At 50.6% G+C, this 22,140-nt stretch overlaps 1 protein-coding gene across 1 annotated transcript in view; it reads right to left on the bottom strand.

Annotated features, from left to right (window-relative positions):
* Positions 1–1,392: 1,392 nt before the first annotated feature.
* COTL1 (coactosin like F-actin binding protein 1) overlaps positions 1,393–22,140 on the bottom strand; it is a 39,129-nt gene continuing 18,381 nt past the window's right edge. The window contains exons 3-4 of the mRNA XM_036440709.2: positions 15,156–15,313; positions 1,393–2,692 (exon numbers count right to left, since the gene is read on the bottom strand). Coding sequence (XP_036296602.1) covers positions 2,582–2,692; positions 15,156–15,313 — 269 coding nt within the window. The 3' untranslated portion in view covers positions 1,393–2,581. The remainder of the gene's footprint in view (positions 2,693–15,155; positions 15,314–22,140) is intronic.

The raw sequence follows: 22,140 nt of genomic DNA, 5'->3' as shown, positions 1-22,140 counted from the left end.
ATTCCATCAAAGCCCTGAGCTGGACTCTCCATTAAAACCAAGCTCAACACACAATCCCAGCTCCACCCTCTTTCCCTCAGCAACCTCCCCCCACAACCTATGTCCATAGCCCCCCACCCCTCCACCCTTTGCCGGCTTCACTCCTCTCCTCAGTCCTCCAGGGGTCGCTTCCTCGGGGAAATCCTCTTGGCTGCCTCAGACTAGGCCTCGTCCCTTTGTCATTTCTCTCATGGAACCGAGGTTCCCTTCCAGTGGTGGTGGTGGTGGAGGCAACTCAGCCATCCTCGTCTGTAATTGTCCCAAGTTCTCTGATTGGAGGCCAGGAAGCCAGAGACCCAGTCTGGCTCCCTCTGTTCTGGGTTCAGGAACAACCAGGGCAGGCAGGCATGATGTACCACCGAGCCCCCTATGGGCACCCTCAGAATCACGCTGCTCCTTAAGCCTTCCCACCTATCCCAGTAGGTCATATTGTTGCCGATTTTGCAGGTGAGGAAACTGAGGCCCAGAGAGGTTAGCTAACCTTCCTAAAGCCACACAGCTGTGGACAGAGCAGCAGGTCCTAGGAGCATGGGCTATGGGTCGACCTTCAGCTCTGCGCTGCTCAAGGGCAGCCTGATCATGGCCTCACCAGCACCTGGCAGGACTCCTTCTCACTCGGACGTTGGTTTTTGCCCTTTCCCCGCACCCTCCCCACCCCACACTCAGCTCCTCCAAATCCAGTTGTCTTGAGTCTGACACTCCTCCGGCCGGGTTCCGAGTTCCCACCAGGTCTGATGTGCTGGCAGTCCGGTTTTTAAGCTCCAGGACAACCTCAGAAAGGATGTCACAGCCACGCTAAGGAGGGTGTAAACTAGGGGTGTCGAACTCAATCAGAGAAGGGGCCAAAATCTAAAATCCAGCCTAAATCGAGGGCCGAATGGTTTACTGAACAGTCATAAACTGTCATTGTGATGGAAACGCAGCGGAGTGTAGTGATGACAGCGCGGTGCGGGCCACATTGCAAAGCCTGGCGGGACGGATTTGGCCCGCGGGCCTTGTGTTTGACACATGTGGACGCTCAGCTTTCCTCGAAAAGAAAGGAGGCTTCTGGCCACTCGGGAATTACCCACATCCTGCTGTCCCATCATTCTCAATCCCGGGGCCTCCCCGCTCCCTCACGGGCCTCCGTACAGGGCAGCAAGATGCCTACATTCAAATCCCAGCTCTGCCTCTTTCTAGCTGGGTGGCCTCCGGGGACTCACTTAGTCTCTTAAGCTGTTTGCTAGAGATTAAATGAGATTTTCAATAGGAATGTGCCTACCCCCAGTAGTTCCATAAATGCCCATTACATCTGAAGGTGATAATGGCCTCCTTTTACCGAAAGAAACGTTCTAAGAACATCAGACAAGCTGGTTTTTTGAAAAACAAAAAACAACATTTATTTCTGTAAACTGTTTTGAGTGCAGATGTTCCTCACAACCCCAAGACAGCACAGACTTCCTCCCCCCAAAAATGAAAGGAGCAGAGAAAAAGAAAAAGAACAATATAAAACGTGCTCATGAAGAACCAACCCAATCTCATCTTTCTCTGAAAAAAAACAAAACAAAACAAAAACGTCATCCCTTGAATGTGTGGTGCAGACGTGGGGTTAAACCCGCAGGTGTTCTGGTCCCCCAGGGCCGGGCCCGCTGCGCACACAGCAATGGTGGCAGAGCGGCCGACCGGCCCGCGCTGTCCCTGCCGTCCGCAGGGGACCTTCCCGAGAGTAAAGAATCCGTTCCAGTTCTATGGAAGTTCCTGTTCCGCGCCCCGGGTCTCTCTCCCCGACGTCCTGGTCGCTTTGAGAGCCTCGGACGTTAACCTTGAAAGACTCCCGTCTAATCTGGGCTCAGACCCCTGCCCCCACCCGATGCCACAGTGAGACTCCAACTAGGAGGGTGGGGGCAGACCCCGTGGCAAAGCTAACGCCAGGCAACGTTTAAGGCAAATTTCCTCCCTTCTCCTTCCGTCTGAGTCAGGCCTGGGCTTTGCACCACCGAGCCCCGTCTCTGTAGCCTAGGCAACCCTGAATGAGGTGGGGGAGGGCCCGGGAGCACATCGAGGGGGGTCTGAGCCTGACACGTGGGTGGATGCGTGTGCTGATGAAGGCCGCGTGGATGATGTGGCTCGGGCGCAGCTGCCTGCTCGGCGGGAAGCAGGCGGGCCAGCCGAGGGGAACCGGGTGGCAGCGCTGGCCCAGAAGCAACATGAGGTGGTGGAGGAGGAGGCCAGGCCGGCTGAGAGAAAGGGGTCACCACAGGAGGTGCCTCAGATCTGATGGTGAGCATGGTCTTGGCATCACAATGATTTTTTTTTTTCTTCAGAACAAGAAAGAGAGGGACGAGAGGAAAGAAGAGAAGAGAAAGATATTCCATGAGCTTTGCGAGAGAGAGGACACAGCAGGACACAGCGGGGAAGGGGAGTGGGTGGCAGACAGGGTGGCGGGCGTTGCCTCTCATTGCGGCTCCTCTCCCTGGTGGGCTGGTGGGCGGGGAGCAGAGGCCGCGGTCCCCTCCCCTGGAGAGCAGAAATGGCTTTGGCAAGGGGCAGGGGGAGGGCGGGGCTACTCCGCCTGGGCGTCATAATTGGCTCCCCCGGCCTTCTTGAGCTCGCTCTTGATGAAATCTTCCTCCAGCTCCTTCCGATCACTGATCACAAACTCTTTGGCGAAATTCTGCAAGAACAAAACAAGAGTTCCCCGTAAGAAGGGACAAGATCTACTACTAAGCTTTGCTCAGACAACATACCACAAGTCTTGGCACCTAAAATACTAAGAAATGATAAAAATAAATGGTTTGGCAGGAAAAAAAAAAAAAAAACTTGACTAGAGATAAGAAAATGGGTAAAGTCAGGTTACTGTGTAGACCCAAGACAATGGAGATGGGCCAAATCAGATGTGGGTTTGGATTCCGACTCTGTCCCTTTCTGGCTCTTTACCTTGGCCAAGTTCCTTCAACACTCTGTGCCTCAGTTGCCTCCTCTGTGAAAAATCACTGCTCAGACCTCCTGGGCTGAGTGATCAGCCCGAGAGAGTAATAGGAGTTGAGGTTGGAAAGACAGGCTGTTGTGTTGGTAAATGTTTAACACCGAAGGGGTGGGGGTGGGGGCGAAGTGCAAGCAGGGCACTGATTTGTAGCTTTTGCCCATTTCCACGGTGTAAATATTCCCACAGTGGTTGATTTCAAGCTACCAAATGACATCACTGTACATGGAGCTGGGAAGAGACATATGATTGGCTCTCATGAGCTGGTATAAGCATCCCTGGCATAATGGTGCAGGGCATCTAGTCCCAGGTCTGCGTGGTCAGCCCAGGCACTGCATACACAAAGTATGTTACTTGAGGGCAGGAGGCTTGCCTGCATCCATTTAATGAATACCATGCGATGTGATGGGCTACAGTGATAAGCTACATGCAGGAAACTCTGCCCTCTCAGGGTGCACAAGTTTCAACCACAAAAGCCCACCAGCCTGGCACACGTGAGGTACACTGTAAATACTAGTGGCATGAACGAGCAAAGCAGGTGACCTGGCTTGTCAGATAACTCTGAGCAGAGGAATCAATAGTTATTTTAATATGTGGGTCATAGACTTCAATAAACAAAACAATCTCAGAATAGTGACAGAGACAGAAAATTTTACCTATTAGTAAATATAAATAACAAGTCTGAGGGTCAGAAAGTCAACCACATAAAATAAAATAAAACTCCACAAGGAAATAACGTAAACAATGGCCACCATTTATTATGCACCTATGTGTACCAGATGGTGCCAAACGTTGGCACACTTAATTCTTTTTTAAAAAAATTTAAAATATATAATTTTATTTATTTCAGAGAGGAAGGGAGAGGGAAAGAGAGAGAGAGAGAGAGAGAGAGAGAGAGAGAGAGAGAGAAACATCAATGAGAATCATTGATCGGCTCCTCCCCCCATACCCCCTATTGGGGACAGGGCCCGCACCAGGGCATATGCCCTGGATCGGAATTGAACCTGGGACCCTTCAGTCCGCAGGCCAATGCTCTATCCACTGAGCCAAACTGGCTAGGGCAGCAAACTTAATTCTTAAAACCCTTTAATATGACCCAACAATTCCACTCCTGGAGATCAACCCAAGAAAAATGAAAGCATGTGTCCGCACAAACAGTTAGACATGAATATTCCTAGCAGCATTATTCAAAACAGCCAGAAAGTGGAAACAATTCAAATGTCCATCAACAGATGAATGGATAAGCAAAACATTACCTATCCACACCACAGAATACTATTACTCAGCCAAAGAAAGGAACGAAGTACTGGTTCATCCTACAACATAAATGAACTTCAAAAGCATAGGCTAAATGAAAGAAGCCAGACATGAAAGACCACATATTGTAAAATTCCATTTATATAAAATGTCCATAAAAGGCAAATCCAGAGACAAAAAGTGGATGAGTGGCTGCCAGGGGCTGGAGGGGGAATAGGGAGTGACTGCTAATGGGTCTGAGGTTTTGGGGCGATGATGAAGATGTTTTGGGACTAGATAGAGGTGGTGGTTGCACGACACTATGAATGTACTAAATGCCACTGAATTATGTATTTTAAAGTGGTTAATTTCACTTTAATTAAAAAAAAAACAAACCACGAGTGTAAAATAAGTCACCATGCCTCCAAGAAGAATGACTAAACCAGGATAGCACTCAAGGTCAAGTTTTACAGTATAAACACAAACTGTTTGCCATGTCAACCCACTGAGAATATGAACAGGGAGGGAGGAGGGGGAGGTTAATATTTATCAAGCAACTAGTGTGTGTCAGGCACTGCCTCACACATTTTCTCCCTTATGATAAGACCAGCAAATCGGGCCTGGAAAGAAAGATTGTGTAACTCTCCCAGGATGACTAAATATCCTTTCTATTCCCTGCTGTGCTGCTCAGGGTCTGCATATGTCATCCGTAGGAGTGAACACAGGAGCTGGACGAAGGAGCCAGAAAGGGGAACTGAGAATGAATGTGTTTCTCAACCCTAAGCCCCAGTGGCGTGGGGGAGGGGCGGGGGGCAGACCCAGGAGAAGGAAGCCAGCAGCTGAAGGTGCCTGTAGGAGGAAGTTCAAAGTCTGGCTGCTTGGTGATAGCTATATATGGCAATCTAAAGCAACGCGAACACTCCTGGTTGTGTCTGTTAGCCATTAGAAGATTCAGGTTGAAAAGAAGTGTGTTTGACAAGGGCTAAGAAACCTATGGAGAACACAGCACAGCCTAAAGCCACAAGAGCGTGGGAAATCAAATTATGGCCAAAAATAAGGAACAACACAGGATAACAGAATCTACTAAAAACATAACAATAAATGTAAATGGACAAAACTGCCTAGTAAAAAAGGCTTGTCTCAAGCCACAAAAGAAGCAACCCCAAACCCTGTGCTACCTATCAGAGACGTGTTTAAAATCAAAAGATGAGCAAAAACTTATTTTATCAAACAAAAGTACATAGGAAAGTAGCCGCATGCACCCCCACTGTGGGGATCAGCACCGATGGGCAGGCAGGAGGGGGTCCCAGGAGGTCTCACGGGCCTCCCCCCAATATACACAGATGCTCCCGCACCTCCCAGAGACTTCAAAGGGGAGACGATTCTTCCCTTCGGGGTGTGGACTCTGTAAAAAGTCCCTGAAAGGTCTGAGTCGACCTAAACCCAACTCGAAAGACCCTCTCCGGGCTCCAATTCCAGCAGAACTCGCACTCGGACTTGGCCAGGGAGACACCGGCAGCCCAGGCTTCATTGTGGGCTGTTAAAGGAGCACAGCGGACGCTGTGGGCAGCCAGACCCTGACCTGAGGCAAGGCCGAGACCAGAAGGAGCCTGCAAGGACTGAACCACAAGGACATGTCTGCACAAAGCACGGCCACCACCCCCCCACCTCACACCTCACACTCTGACACTGTCCCCGGCTCTCCCGGTGCCACCAAATGGCTACAGGGGCAGATGCGGAGGCAGTGCTCCAGTGGCAGTTCCCTACCAGGAAGGGGACTGTCAGGTCCTGGGACAACACTAACACAGAGGGAATTCCAATTTCCAGGAGCCCCTTGGAGGAAAGCAAGAGAGAAATCGATGGCATTAGTTGCACTGGCATTCTGTCTACCCCTGTGTATTCACAATGCTGCTGTGTTAGCATGTGCTCACGTGCGAGGCAGTCACCAGGTGGGCTGCATCCTTGCCTCCACGCTGGCTCACAGGCCGTGGTACTGGGCACGTGCGGCCCATGGCCACAAGCCAGCTCTCAAGTGCTCAGCAGCCACAGGTGGCTGGTGACACTGCCGGTCTCGACAGAACAGAAGAGTGTGAAAGAACATTAACCCTAAAGCACTGGAGCTGCCTGAGTGGGGGAGGGGAACCTCCCGGGGGCTGGAATGTTCCTGGGTGGTGTTTCGCCGGTATGTACGAAAATTCAAAACTTGAAAATTCAAAAACATAGCCATCTGTCCACCTGAGATTTGTGCGTTTTCCTTATGTAAGTTACACCTTGTTTCACAAAAAGAAAGGGGAGGGGATGGGGCCGAAAGAGCCTCTGAACCCCTGGCATGCACCCCCTCATTTGATAGAGAAGCAATGGGGACTCAGAGGTGCACCAGTCCTCCCCACGGCACACACAGCCTCCAGGCGGGCGGGGACTCAGGTCCTGGCCTTGGTCTCTCCCATGTCCTCTGTCCTCTGCAACCCACCTCCTGGCTGCTCCAAGTTGTCCTGCCCTCATGGGCAAAGCTGCCTAAACCCAATGCCAGACACTGTAAGCAAAGTGTGCCTGTCTGGGGACACTGTCACCTGTGGTTCTAGAAAGATCTTTGTCGTGTCCAGGAATGCTGCCCCTGGCTAAGGGCTTGCAGGGGGGGTCTCTCCCTTTTCTGCCAGAGCAGGGCTTGTCAAAGGAAGAATCCCCCTCCAGCTCAATGTGACTCCAGGATGGTTTGGAAATGCACACCAGCACAGTTCAGGACATGTTTTTGTCCCTCGACCTGAGACAGATAGTCAGTCTGCTTCTGAGGAAGGCAGCTGGAGAGAAGGACTGAGGATAGGCACCGAGATCTATACATAATCAAGAATCTGTTTGCAAAGCTGGTTCAAAATGGGCATCAATATTTTCCTATCCTTTGTTTTAAATCATCTCTTTAATTGTTGTTGTTAATTCTCACTTGAGGATATTTTTTCATTGATTTTTATAAGAGAGAATGAAAGGGAGGAGGAGAGACAGAGATAGAAACATCAATGTGAGAGAAACACATCAATTGGTTGTCTCCCAACCGCACCCCGACTGGGGGTGGGGATCTAGTCTGAAATTAAGTATGTGCCCTTGACCAGAATTGAACCCTCGACCCTTCAGTCTGCAGGCCAAAGCTCAAGCCACTGAAAAACCTGGCCAGCGCTCATCTCATTTTTTTTTTTAATGTATTTTATTGATTTTTTTACAGAGAAGAAGGGAAAGGGATAGAGAGCTAGAAACATCGATGAGAGAGAAACATCGACCAGCTGCCTCCTGCACACCCCGTACTGGGGATGTGCCCGCAACCAATTGTACGTGCCCTTGACCGGAATCGAACCTGGAACCCTTCAGTTCGCAGACTGACGCTCTATCCATTGAGCCAAACCGGTTTCAGCTCATTTCATTTTTTAAATGGCTCCCAGCTGCCCGAAGTTAAACCCAGTTTCAGTCCTAAAGCATGCTGGGAGAATATTTGGGCCAAATACAAATAGGGAGAGGTGTCTGTGTGCATGTCCAGCAGCCCAACTGACTGTCCTGAGCCTTAGTCTCCTCATCTGCAAATGGGGACAATAGAAGCCCCACGTCCTAGGGCTGCTGTGAAGATCTGATGAGCGTGCAAAGGGCGTGGACACTCCATGGGTGTGCCTGGTGCAGAGTAAGTATTCAAGGATGATGAGGTGATATTTTAAATGATCCTAGGTTCACCTTCATTCTCAAGATACTTACCAGTAGGGGAGTATTTCTGAGTTTTCTGAAACACTCAAATAAAGGCACAGGGCGTGGCTGGTTCCTCCTCTCTCACCCCACACTGATTCCCCCAGCCCCACCATTTATTGTTTAATGACGGGAAGACTGGGAACCCTCAGAATAACCAGGACCATGACTCTGCCATCTCCTTGCCCGAGCAGAGAGAAGATGGCAAAGCCAGCTGCACACCCCAAAGCTGGGGCCAGGGTGAAGCATGAAGGACGGAGAGCTGGACTGCTGGAGTGAACTGTCAGGTCTTCTACCTAGAACCTTAGGATTACCGTGGATGGCCAACCTATGCAGAGCATGTGGGGGAAGGTCTGGGAAGAAAAATGAATGGGGAGTCTTGGGCAGGAAAGACTGATTTCAGCATACACACTTTACAAAGCAGGGCCAGGTAGGAAACATGGCCTTCACTGTATCCAAAAGCAGTGTGAGCTTCTGCAAGTTATCCTTCCAGCAAACACGTGCTTACTACCGAAACTGGTTTGGCTCAGTGGATAGAGCGTCGGTCTGAGGACTGAAGGGTCCCAGGTTCGATTCTGGTCAATGGCATGTACATTTGTTGTGGGCACATCCCCGATGGGGGGTGTACAGGACACAGCTGGTTGATGTATCTCTCTCATCGATGTTTCTAACTCTCTATCCTTCTCCCTTCCTCTCTGTAAAAAAATCAATAAAATATATTAAAACAAAACAAAACAAAAAAACTTGTGCTTACTGAAGACCTATTACACATCAGATACTCTTTCAAGCCCAGGGAGGTCAACATTCTGGTATTTAGTGGGTATCTGAGAGCAGAAGGAGAGAACCAGGGGGCTCTAAAAGGCCCGGAAGGAAGCAGCCAATGGCTCTGGGCCCTGGTTTCCATCTCCGTGAAAGAAGAGGGCTGGATAGCAGGTGGCCTTTTCCCACCAGTCATCATGGATTTGCACCTAAGATTACATAGGACAAAGTTCCCATTTGCACACCAGAATCCAAGGAGCAACTGGAGGAAACTGGCACAGAAAAGTCAGCTTTGGAATCAGAGTTTGACTTTCAAAAAGAAAGCTGTGTGCTAGCTACAGGCCTATCCCAAATGCTTGCAAAGTAATGCAGGGAGATAGACTCTCCCACTTGTGATCGATGGAGTGGGGAGTGGGGGGGTGGTGGTGGTGGCAAGACACACGCTGGCCACAATAATGTATCTCTTCCCCAAGTGGGCAAAGATTAATTATAAACAATGACCTTGGCGTGCGGGAGAGCAGCAGGCGGTCTCCGGCAGCGGGAACACGGCTGAGCCGGATGAAAGTGCACAGCACCAAGCCTGCTGGGCACCCAGCTGCCAGCCCCTCCTGGGCCTCCTACACTTCCCTCCTACCACCTTTCAAAAGTGCTTCAGAGACCAAGGTTTCAGAAACCCTTCCAGCAAGGTGTAATTTACTCAAAAAGAACACACAGGTTCTTACAAAAGGCATGAGTCATCACAGAAAAGCGAAAAACAAACATCAAGACGGAGTGGTCTCGTGTTTGACAGACTCAGTAACAAAGGCATCCGTGTCGCCATCATAGTTCAGGAATGATGAGGCCCAACTACAAGGAGAGAACAAGGGACAAGAAGAGGCATACGCCGCGTTTCTGATGGACACAGGATAGCAGGCGGATGCAGAGAGAGGACAGGATGCTGTGGATAGGTTTGGGCCCACAGCTAGTAAGGGCAGCCGTCCATAAGCCTCGAATGCTCACCCCTGCAGGGCCACCCACATCTTTAGCATTTGGGGGACTTGGAATCTGACCCCTGCCTTCCTGACCCCTGACATCTACGGAAGCCTTGACTCCACTACGGGCCTGATTCTGACTATGGCTCCATCTCGATCAGGGATGGCAAGAAAATGAAGAACACACTCAACTCTCCTCCGTATCTGTGGCAGACGTCACAAATCAATCCTGCACTTTTCCCTCTGGGATTAGACTGAACCTCAGAATCCTTCTTAACCCGGAGCTCCACCGAGCCCCTGCTATTCACCAGCTGACCAGCAAGACTAAATCCAGGGTTAAGCCTTCGAGTTCTGCCTGGTCAAAAACTATACATAGTATTTCTTGTTTCTTAGTACTCACTGTGGGGAAGTTTTCCCAAAGAAATCATTCAACAGATTAAAAAAAAATTTTTTTTTTAGATAGAACTTATACTCACAGATGTTCACTGCCGGTAAATACCAGACTGTTTTCACCTTCATCGAAAATTGAATAAATAAGTTAATAGTACCCACACTGAGCACTGTATACACAGCAGACACTTATTATATGCAGTACCCTGTTTAGTTTTTACAATTCTTGAGTTAGATGCCATCATCCCAAACGTTCAGAGAGCTTGGTTAAAAGGACTCTGGAGCAGAGAGCTGGCTACAGGGCTGCGAGTGCCCACATCCCACGTTAAAGAGGGCGCCGATTCCCTCTAGCGGGCTTCTGACTCAACACCCCCCTGAGCCTCAGGACTCGTCCCTCCAAGCCTTCATTTCCTCATCTGAACATTGGGGGTAGCAACAGCATGTGGGTCATCATGAATACGCCTGGCCCTCCACACACGACACCTGGCATCTGAGGAGCTCGATATTTGCTATCAGGTGGTTTGTGATTTAAATATATGGCACGAGCCAAAACTGGTTTGGCTCGGTGGATAGAGCATCGGTCTGTGGACTGAAGGGTCCCGGGTTCAATTCAGGTCAAGGGCATGTACCTTGGCAACTGATTGATGATTCTCTCTTATGGATGTTTCTAACGCTCTATCCCTCTCCCAGGAAGACACTGGATTAAAATCGTATACATATGGATGAGGACAAGTGGGGGGGCGGGGGGGGGGGGTAAGAGCAGAGGGTGGGGTGGGAACCGGGTGGAAGGGAGCTATGGGAGGGAAAAGGAGAAACAACTGTAATATTCTGAGCAATAAAGATTTATTAAATTTGAAAAAAAAAAAGAAATGATTTAATATGTGTAAAGTCCTTAAAAGTGTCAGGCGCATCATAAGGACACAATACAACCATAGATAGTAATATTATACCACAGTGCCACACAAAAGGGACCCTGCCGGAGGGGTGCTGGGTACATCTGGCCCGGGGAGAGGTGGGGGCTGAGGTGCAGAATGTAAGCTGACCCAGCTCCTGGGGTGTGGATGCCATCAGAAGACAGTGAGCTGGTCACTGCACACCGTCACTGCAGTGCCCATCCTCCTGCCTTCGTTGCTTCTTAGGGGAAATACTCTGCTCCTCTCTTTTCCCAACACCGACAGCTGACACATGCCCTCTGGCTACTTGGCTCCATGGACATTCATACAATGTTAAAAAACCAAGTAAAAGATCATGTGAATAAAGCCATCCTGCAGGGCCTCCTGGCTGGCTCCCAATCAAGACGGCCGGGCCCGGCACAGGCAGGTCTGGAACCGCGGTGACGGTGCCGTCCCTGTAATCCCGCAGAGGTGCACCCGCCTGGCCCTTCTGTGTGGATGACAGTGACAGAAGCAGCCATGTGTGCGTCTGTTCACCACATTCCCAGGACTCTGTTCCCCATCACCCAGCCCGACTGGCCTAGCAGCTTCTAATTTTGTCCTGTTTCCCCCCAGCCACTGACATGGCTCAGTCTATAAGCCTGGCTCTGAATATAGTCTAAAGATATCAACTTATCTACATCAATTTACATTCTGTCCATTTCACACAGAGCATAAGGATGCGGCCTACAGCTACAATAAAGACCAATCAACTTATTCTTCATGTGGAAATCATGGCAAAAGGCAGCTGGGAAAGTGATCCAGTTCCCAAAACATGTGATCCAGAACAGCTCATCTGGAAGGCCCCTCAGAGGACATCTGGTCCAAGTCCCCATTAAACAAAGGGAAAACATACACACCTGCCAGCATCAGCATGATTTTATAGTAACCGTCAAAATTGTTATGCCAGCAAAACCCTCTGTAACTTAAATGGCTATATTTGCAACCGTAGTATAAATGTGAGGTCTTGTAATAGCTTCAGGTATTAAACCCTTTTAAATGCAAAAGGTAATGGTCAAAATATTATATTGCACCTGCAGTTCAAAATGCATCCCAGCTTCCCCACTGGAGCAGACAGCTGTGCTTCTCATCTACATGCCAGCATCCTTTTAACTGGAATCAGGCCAGAGCTGCCAATCACGAAGCCCCACCTCCCTGCCCCACAGGATGTGCATGTGACCTAAAGTGGGCCAATCAAGGTCATAGGAAATGATTGACACTAGGGAACCAGGACTCTCTCTTCCCCTGGGATCGAGACCCAGCAGAACCGTCATGCCTGGACCATTTCTCCTGCTGTACAGAGGCCACCTGAGGCCAACCCAGAGAAAAGGGAGAAGGAAAATACTGCCTCAGCCCTGGCTGCAGCCACACCTAACACCAGCAGCCCCTGCACTGCCCAGGCCAGAGCCAGGCTTTCCCTTTTTGCTGCAATGGAAGTGAGTTTGCCAACAAAATAATTAGAACCAATACTCCCAACTGAAGGTTCCCACCCAAAAAAATTGTATTTCCCCAAATCACCCTCATTCACTGGCCCACTTAACCAAACTGAGGAGAGTTCTAGATTAAAAGGAACTTGGTCAAAGGCTGGCGGGGACAGGATTTGCTTTGGGGGTGATAAAAAGTTGTGGAGCTAGACAATGGTGATGATTGCACAATGCTGCAAATGTACTTAATGCCATTGGGTCATTTGCTTCAAAATGGCTAAAATGATCCATTTTGTGTAATTGTATTTTATCAAGGCAATCTGCAAGATTCAAAGCACTGCCCTCCTGGACATACCCTGGCAAATATTCTCTCCCTGCTTGTTCCCTTTCCTCCTGGCCACTGGGCTGGCCGACAAAGAGAGCTAAGAGTAGATGGCAGAGTTCAGCAGGAGACCTTGGCCATGGAACATGCATTCTATTGCATTTTTCATTCTGCTGCCATAAAGAAGACTCTCTGCCCCGAAAGATGGTTAACCATTAAAACCACTTATTGAGCACTTACTATGTCCCTTTCAGAAGGTAGTCTGACAACCCCTGACAACCATGCCTATTAATTCTGGAACCCCACCTCTTGAAAATGTATTCCAAGGAAACACTTCATTGGGAGAGAGAAGGAAGCTGTACTAAAATGTTGGTTGAGCAGAAACCGGTTTGGCTCAATGGATAGAGCACCAGCCTGCGGACTGAAAGGTCCCAGGTTTGATTCTGGTCAAGGGCACGTACATTGGTTGTGGGCATAGGCCCAGTGAGAGGTGTTCAGTAGGCAGCTGATCGATGTTTCTCTCTCATCGATGTTTCTAGCTCTCCATTCACTCTCCCTTCCTCTCTATTTAAAAAAAAAAAAAAAAATCAATAAAATATATATTTTTTAAATGTTGGTTGAAACATTCCTTATAAAAATAAAAATGGGAAATAACTCAAGAGGCCAACAAAAGGGGAACACTTAGTGCATCACAGAGCACTTGTGAAACGGGAGGCCAGCCACCATCACAGAGGCTCTGCAGCGCATAATTTATGCTATTATGTTAAGTAAAAAAAAAAGAAAAGAAAAAAAAGAAACCAACTAGAGCGTGATTAGCAGGCTATGGCTGCATCAATGCACAGAGGTGGGGGAGCTCGCCTACACAGCTGGTAGGGAAGATGGAAAAATAGGCCGAGGTAATGGAATGACAGGAATTTTTGTCTTTCTTACTATTTTTTAAATAAAAGCTTTATTTTGGGACAATTTTCTATTTACAGAAGAGTTGCAAAAGACTGTACCAAGAGTTCTCATCTACCCTGCACCCCAACTTCGCAATTATTAACATCTTGTGTTACTGTATGCTCGCCACCACTAAGAAGCCAGAACTGGAATATTGCTGTAACTCAGCTTCAGACTTCATCCCCGTTTCCCCAGTTTTTCTGTACCAGGAGCCAACCCAGGATACCATGCGGCATACAGCCTATGTGTGTGTGTGTGTGTGTGTGTGTGTGTGTGTGTTTTGTTCTGTTTTACAATTCAATGGCTTTGGATATATTCACAGATGTACAACCATCACCACAGTCAATTTTAGAATCTTCTCATCATCTGAAAAAGAAACCCCTGCCGGTTAGCTACCACACCTCCCTACCATGGGTTTCGAGAAATCCTTTTGCAAAATGGAGAACCCTGACGTGGGTGGTTTGGCTCGGTGGATAGAGCGTCAGCCCGCAGACAGAGGGTCCTAGATTTGATTCTGGTCAAGGACATGTACCTTGGTTGCAGGCACATCCCCAGTGGGGAGGGAGTGTGCAGGAGGCAGCTGATCAATGTTTCTCTTTCATTGATGTTTCTAATTCTTTATCCCTCTGTAAAAAAATCAATGATTAAAAAAAAAAAAAAAAAGAACCCTTTGCTAAGTCAGCTCCCTTTCCTTAGTCTTTCTTTCTGGAATTCAGAGTTTCTTTTCTCAGCATGACGCCACGCCCTAGCCCCAACCTGGGGAGTTTCCAATACTGTCCATTTTCATTATGTCCAGAATGGAAAAAAACTTTACAATAGAGAGCTCTACCAGGAGAACAGTTCAGAAGCCCAGAGACAAAACCAAGGGCCCGCCTATCCCTCCTCCCTTTCAGCCAGGTAGGGACTTGGGAATAAGTCAGCCTGGGCCAGTGCCCAGCTACCCAGTCTAGGCATCTGTGCCGTTGCTGATAGAACCTCTGTCATTCCATAGCCACCAAAATTTTCATAAAGCTCCCGCTGGCCCTCATAATGACGTTTATTCATTCAAAAAGTGTTACGGAGTACCTACGGTGTGCCAGGCGCTGTTCAGAGAGGGCACATGTGACTTTTCACCTCGGGTCCTCATGGCCACCACTGGAAGTCAACCAGGCTCAGTCATGATCTAAACGGGTAGTGGCCACCACTCCAGCCATCCCTCTAGTCCCCTCTCTCCGAGCCATCTGCCCCAACCTCCAAGGTGAGCGGCCAGCTGCCATGCTGCTGGTGGGTGATGGGTCTCAAGCACAGTTACCTGCCCCCTCGCCCGCACTCCGGAAGCAATGGCAGCCTTTCCCCCGTCGTTCGAGACAAAGCACTGCATGCTGAAGTCCCAGCTAAGTCCCAGCCCCAGGAGCCAAAGGGCCCTCTCTGTCCCTGCTTGGGTGCGGCACCCAGAGCTAGAAGGAGCATGAGGCCAATTACCTGCACAACCTCCTTCACCAGGGTCTTGTCTGTGCCGGTCTTGGCTCGCTGTAGCCCGCTGACGTTCTCGCCGATCCACGTGATGAGGGCGAACTTGGACCTCTTGCTCATGGCGTCCCCGGTGGTGAAGCGCACGAAGGCAAACAATCGGATGTCATCTGTGGCCAACGGCAATGAGAGGGCAAAGGGCTTGGTTAAAACACCCCAAAAACACATCTCCGAGGAGGGGCTGCACGTCACAGGTGCACCCCGATTAGTGCGACGGGGGCCCAACACTGACCTTGGCCAGCATTCTGTCACGTGATCCTGAAAACAGCACCCAGGCTTTGATGCCCATTCCACGGATGGGAAATGGAGGCTCAGCGGGGTCATCTGACACTCCCAAGGCCGCAGAGATCACTGGAAGCCACGCTGGCTGGGAACCCAGCCTCTCTGGCTGCTATACCTGCAACCCTCCCATCCCTCATGTCAAAGCTCATGCTCTGGATCCCACTCAGGGAGAAGTTCCTCAACCCTTTTCATCCCCAGCCTTTGACTAGGAATGGGGGAGCCACATGGCAACGGGACCCGGGCCGGGGTGGGGGGAGGGCTGGCCTGGGATACAGCTCTGGGCCCTCTGGGCATGTCTAGCTTATGGCTGGAGAGTTGGGCCATTAAGAATTCTTACCATTCTCCAGAAAGAAAAGAATTATTAATATCCTTCTATTAGGGGTGTTCTGCGTGTTGCAGCTTATATATTCATTTCTACAAAACGACTCTCGGGGCTACTTTGTTCCATGGATCTATGTTTCCATTTCATTTCGTTACCACACTTTTCTCATTGCCGTCAGCTCAGAATCGCTTCCAGTCCACCCTGCTAAGTTCCCCAACCACCACTCTCTGCATCACCAAAGCATTCTTGAGTTTTTAAGAGTCCCGTGTGGTGTGTGCACACATGTGTGCATGTGTGTACGTGTGTGTATATGCCCCACTAGGATAGACTAGGTTGGCTCCACCTCAGCACTCCTGGCACTCGGGGCGGATCACTCTGTGATGGGCACCCTGGGCACTGTAGGACGCTGAGCAGCACCCTGGCCTCCACCCGCTAGATGCCAGTACCACTCCTCCCCCAGCCCATTATGACACCAAGAACAGGTCCAAACATGGCCCAAAGTCCCCTGGGAGGCAGAACCACCCCTAGCTGGGAATGAATTTCTAGATACAGTTTGTGTCCTCACTTAATCGGGTCCTTTGTGTTTCCCACTGAAATTCGGTGCTTTTCATTGAGAAATCACATATCCTTGTTCTGCTTAATCCCAACAGAGTTCATATTGTAACTATGCTGACCAGTGAGAACTCATTACAGTCCCTAACTGGCCAAGGGCGGCGCGTGGGATGCTACTGGTTTGGGTTATTAATGAGCTGCTCTGCTCAGCACTGATGCTCTCTCTTCATGGCTCTTAGTTGTTAGCTTTAGGATCTCTCGGGGACCCACTGACAGTGCAGAGCTGTGCTTCTCGTGTGCATTTGAGTCGTGGGGGTCTCGCTAAAGCAGATTCTGATTCAGCAGATCTAGGTGGGGCCCTGGCGTCTGCCTTTCTAACTGGAGCCGAGGTAATGCTGACGCATTTGAGGTGTTTAATTTATTCTTCTTAAAATCAAGGTGCCTTTCTTCCTATAATCTTTCTGGGTGCCTCCATGCTGAATCCCACACAATGTATAGGTTTATAGTGAGATACTGATACCATTAGCCCCCTGAGAGTCATGGAGACACAGTATGGAACTGATCAAGTTCATTGCCTGGTTCCTGCCTCAAAGCCCAGCATTGTCAGACAACTCTACTGTCTAAGAGGGACCCATCTGTCCCAGGGACGCTGGGAAACAGTTCTCAGCAGTCCAGCCTCCTGCCGCGGGCTCTACAGTCCAGGCCACAACGCTAATTTCTTAAAGGAAACATCCATCTTGACGACCATTCACACTGGCACGGCATCGTTATTTATAAAGCACATTTGATTTACTATTTCATTTGGTCTTCGTACGATGCTGTATAGCGGGTGATGGGTGGGGGGCAGGGAGGGGGTACTGTCATCACCTTCATCAGCATCCAATCACTGTTTGATGGATGAGGCTCCAAGTCATGTGGCTCACCCAAAGTCACATACTAATAATGACAAAGCTGGACTTGAAGCCAAGGACCGGGATAACTCAGGTGTGTCTGCCCACTGGCCACACAAGTCCAGGGGGCACCCATCGTGGGACCTGACCATGGGGGTTGGGGGGGTGTCAGTGGATGACAAGGCCATGGGGACAGAGAAGAAAGGATGGTCTCAGGGACACTTCACAGGCCAAATCCACAGGATGTGGTGACCAACCGGCCATGGGAAGCAAAGGAGTCCAGCAGATTCCCACAGGAGGGAGGCCTCTGTGTCTTACCCCCAAGACCCTGGCTTAGTCCCCTGACATCTGAGCCACAGCTGCCTCCTCTCTAAAACGAGGTGGGTTGTTTTTTCTTGTCCCTCTCACTTTTTTTCTTTATTGAAGTAAAAGTCCATAACATAAAATTCACCATTTTAACTATTTTAAAGCATAAGATTCAGTGGCATTTAGTACAGCCACAGTATTGTGTGGTCATCAGCATTGTCTACTCTAGAACATCTGCATCACCCTAAAAAAAAAAAAACCACCCCCAGAAGCAGTCACTCCACACTCTCCCTTCCCCTCCCTGAGCAACACCAATCTGCCCCCGTCTCTGGATTGGCCTGTTCTGGACATTTCTCACAGATGGAGTCATGCACCATGTGGTCTTTTGTGTCTGACCTCTTTCACTCAGCTTGTTTCCAAAGTTCATCCACTCTGTGGCGTGGTCAGTCCTGCATTCCCGCCATGGCTGAATAATATTCCATTACATGGATATGGCATAGTCTGTTCACCATTCATCTGCCGGTGGGCATTTGGGATGCTGGCAGAGCAGGGTGGTTTTATTCCGCCCTCGGTAATGGGTCATGAGGATTAAGTACAAACGCTGTGAAAGCTGCCTGGGTGTCAGGCCTCGGACATGATAGACTCTTCCCCCAGAAGCTGCAGCCACCCGGCGGAGTTGGGGGTGGAGGGGACGAAGAGGGGGAGAAGTACAGGAAATGAGGAACTGAAATTCGCACAGCCACAGGAGGCTGCTGCAGACAGCGTGGGGGTGAGCTGCCGAGCATTTCCCAGCAGCCCCGCTGTGCTGGGGAAGCCAGCGAGTTGTTTTGAGGAGTGTTACTGGGGGGAAAGGAGAACCAGCACCAAAGTGTTTAATTAAATTGCAGCCTTGACCCGAGGGGGAGGCGGGCCGCACATCAGATGCCAAGGCAACACAAGCAAAAGAACAGGCAGTCTGTTTCCATGGGAACCGCTCTGGTTACCATTTCCACATCGGTGGGTCGGCCTGGATATTTGGGTTCTGTGACAGCATTTGGATTCCAACCATCCCATCTCTGGCCAAAGCCTCCATGTGGGAAAGTTGCAAATCGTATGTCCCCAGTACCAGCTCAGGACCGGGCACAATCCAGGTCAGTCACCTCCCTCCCCCTAGGACACGGGGAACCTGGCCTGGTCCTGCAGCCAATGGCGCAGAAATTATCATGGCAGGCGAGGCTGCTTTCTGTGTGGCTGTTGGGTGCTTATCTGACAATGGTTTGCTCAACAAGACGGCTGACCTTTCTGAAAACCCATCAGTCACCTTATGCTTACAGATGTCTGCATAGATTTGGCCCAACATTGAAACGTCATCTGAGTCTAAGATGAAAATCCTGTTCTGAGCACCATTTTCATAGCAGCCCACGCAGACCTGAAGCCTCTCTCCCCCATTCACCTTGCAAGAGGCTGAGAAGCCTCTTTGACCTCCAACCAGTCTGTGCAGGGAAAAGTTCAAGTTCTCAGACACTCTCGGGCTGCCTTCCCTCTTCTGGACAAAGTAGGCAAACCAAACACAAACACGCAGCCACGGCACCGGCAGAAGTGGAAACATCCCCTCCCCTCATTCATCTCCTGCTAATATCACTCACACACACAGGAAAATGCGGGTATATCGACTGTAAAAGGCATAGCTATACCTGATCATATATGTATAGTGTGTGTGCATGTGCATGGATACATGCATGGGTCTGGATGTGTGTGCATGTTTGTGCACAGGTATATATGTGGACACTAAGATGACAAAACTGGCCAGGAGAGAGCTGATACTTGAGGTTGCTGTCACCCTCAGGGTGCCATTTGTCTCCAATGGGCCAATGGCACATCTTTGCAGACTGAGGTTCAGGAGTTGAGGGTGTAGCTTCAGATGACCCCAGTGGGAGAAGCCCAAACACTCACACCAGAACCCCTGAGTCCCCCCTGCAGGAGGCCTCAGCACAGCTGTCCAAAACACCTCAACCTTTGGCTCCATGGCAGCCAGGTTGCGTCCGAGTTCCAAAACCCACTAGAAAATCGCCCCTACTTTGTACCAGCTCTGTAAACTTTGAATGTCTCTAAGCCTCAGTTTCCTCATCTGGAAAATGGGTCGCATACCTGCCTCATAAGGTGGTTGTGAGGATTAAATGGGGGCTGGTGGGGGGGGAGTAACATGAAGGCCTTGGCTGATGGAACAGGTTATCTTCCCAGCCCTCCTCTCCAGTGAAACTGCTCTCAGGTCTGCAGGGGCCCAACTGCTGAGCCCAACAGAGAGCTGTCCTAGCCTCCGCCTTCTTCACCGGCTTTCTATATCCACCGAGTTTGTGCTCACTGCTCTGGGTTTCAAAGCAGGGGCACTTCGGGGGGCCCACAGCCCTTTAGTCACTCCTACCATGAGTGTTTCTTAAGGACCTACTATGTGCCAAGCCCAGCTAAGCACTGGAGGGCACAGATTAAACCAACGAGGGTCCTAAGGCTAGCAGGGGCCGACGTATACGGGGTGCTTACAATGTGCTGGGCACATCACACTTACACGTGTTTGCATGTTTTCTGTTGACCTCCCTCTGAGGTCAGCACCGCTCACAGTCACACTTACAGAGGCTCAGAGGTGAGGTGATAAGGAGCCAGGTGACTCCTGCCCTGGAGAAGGGAAGTGTAGACCAGCAGTTCTCAAAGTGTGGTCCGCGGAACAGCAACGTCAGCATCACCCAACAACACACCGGAACGTGAATGCACAAGCTCCGCCACTGGGGCCGCACACGGAGCCTCAGTGAGCTCCCCGGGGCATTCTGAGGCCTCCACACCCTGAGAACCCCGGACCCAGAGGAGGAGGTGAGAAGGGGAAACGATGGGGCTTTGAGCACGGAGAACCCGCTCCACTCCCCGTGGAGAGAGGGGGTGAGGCAAAAGGCCTCAGAAAAGCTGATGCACCGAAAGTTTAGCCTCCGCCCCATCTTTCCACCCGCACACCTTTCATTTGAAGGAAGTGCTCACGTAAAGGAGCTTCCTGTGTGGCCTGGCTTCTCAACGGTACCATTTACTGAAATAGAGGTGTCTAGGTGTGGTTCCCGCGAATCTCACCATCAGAGGCCATCAGGACTGTCCCCCCAGAGACGCTCTCTCCGCCCAGATCCCACAGCCCGAGAGCGAGCAGAGCCACGGAACGATGGCATTGGGCATCGGGGAGCTCTTTCTGTGACCTCTCAGTCACCCATTTGACATAAGCCAGTGGTCGGCAAGCCGCGGCTCTCGAGCCACATGCGGCTCTTTGGCCCCTTGAGTGTGGCTCTTCCACAAAACACCACGTACGGGCACAAACGTACAGTGCGCTTGAAACTTCGTGGCCCATGCACAGAAGTCGGTTTTGGGCCTGGGCGAGTCTATTTTGAAGAAGTGGCGTCAGAACACTCAGTGGGCCAAAGACCCGCCTGTGGCTGGCGAGCCGCGGTTTGACGACCACTGACATACGACATCATGAACAAGGATTCCCAAATGCATCACCAAACCCCATGGAGCCTCCTCCAGGGAAGATGCCAAACGACGACAAACCAAGGTCAGAAGTCCCGTCCCTGAGGCCTGTCGGCGCCATGGCAGGGCCTTTCGGCGGCGCCAGGAGCTCCGAGTCCAGGTGGACTGCACGTTAGGGGTCCCTGATTTGAGGCTGGGGACACCCTCCCCGCCCCATCCCGTGAGTCTTGTTCATGAAAAGATGGTCCTCACATGACATTAATAAAACGCCACTCTCAAAAGAACCTGCCCTTTGGTTGGCCTAGGAAGCCTCCCCAGCAGGCCAGCAGCACGGAGAGCTCCTGGACCAGCCCATCCACAGCCCTAAAGACCCTGGGAGCCCAGGGCAGGGCTCACCAGGCCCGGTGTCCTACTTCCCCTGCAGGGCTCCTCGCCTTCACTTACTAAGTAAGTGGACACACAGCGTCAAGTTGTCACGGGTAAAGCTCTCAGAGCAAGGGCTCTGAGCCCCAGCGGCCATGGTGTCGAGTTCTCTCCTTTGCAGCCCCTTCCTCCCTCTGGCTCTCCTCTAAGCCTCCTCTCTCTGAGACCCTACGTTCTCCTTCTTTCTCTCCTGCCTTACCACCCCCTCACTCGCTCCATCTGTCCCTTTTCCTCCCCTCTCTCTCCGCTCTCCCCTCCCCCTGCGCTCTCCGTCTAGGATCAGAAAGGAGGGAGGAATTCAGGAAGACAGGACAGAGAAGGCGGGAGGAGCAAAGGAGCAATGCTGAGCAGGGAATGTGGGAAGAAACAATCACACAGAGAGGAGAGGTGACCGCAACGGGGCATGAGAAGAAGGGTAGGGGAAAGTGGGTGGAGGTCAGACTGCTCTGGAATCACCAAGGCCACCAGGATGAGCTGCGTTAATATTTCCCCCAAAATTCGAAGGGCATATAATCCACACCAACCTTTCAAGGGCTTCCCCTGCCTCCCCCAGCCAGACTTGACAGCTCCCGAGGCTCAGGGAACCCCTGAGGGGCAGATTCTGCCTAATCCTCCCTGTTATTCTCACCAGCGTGACCCCCACACAGGATCCACAGGGACCTAGTCTCCCCTCTGTCTGTCCCCA

The sequence above is a fragment of the Pipistrellus kuhlii genome, unplaced genomic scaffold (assembly GCF_014108245.1).
Source record: "Pipistrellus kuhlii isolate mPipKuh1 unplaced genomic scaffold, mPipKuh1.p scaffold_m20_p_17, whole genome shotgun sequence".
Taxonomy (NCBI): Eukaryota; Metazoa; Chordata; class Mammalia; order Chiroptera; family Vespertilionidae; genus Pipistrellus; species Pipistrellus kuhlii.
The sequence above is the reverse complement of the archived record's forward strand: the minus strand, read 5'-3'. Positions and strand labels throughout refer to the sequence as shown.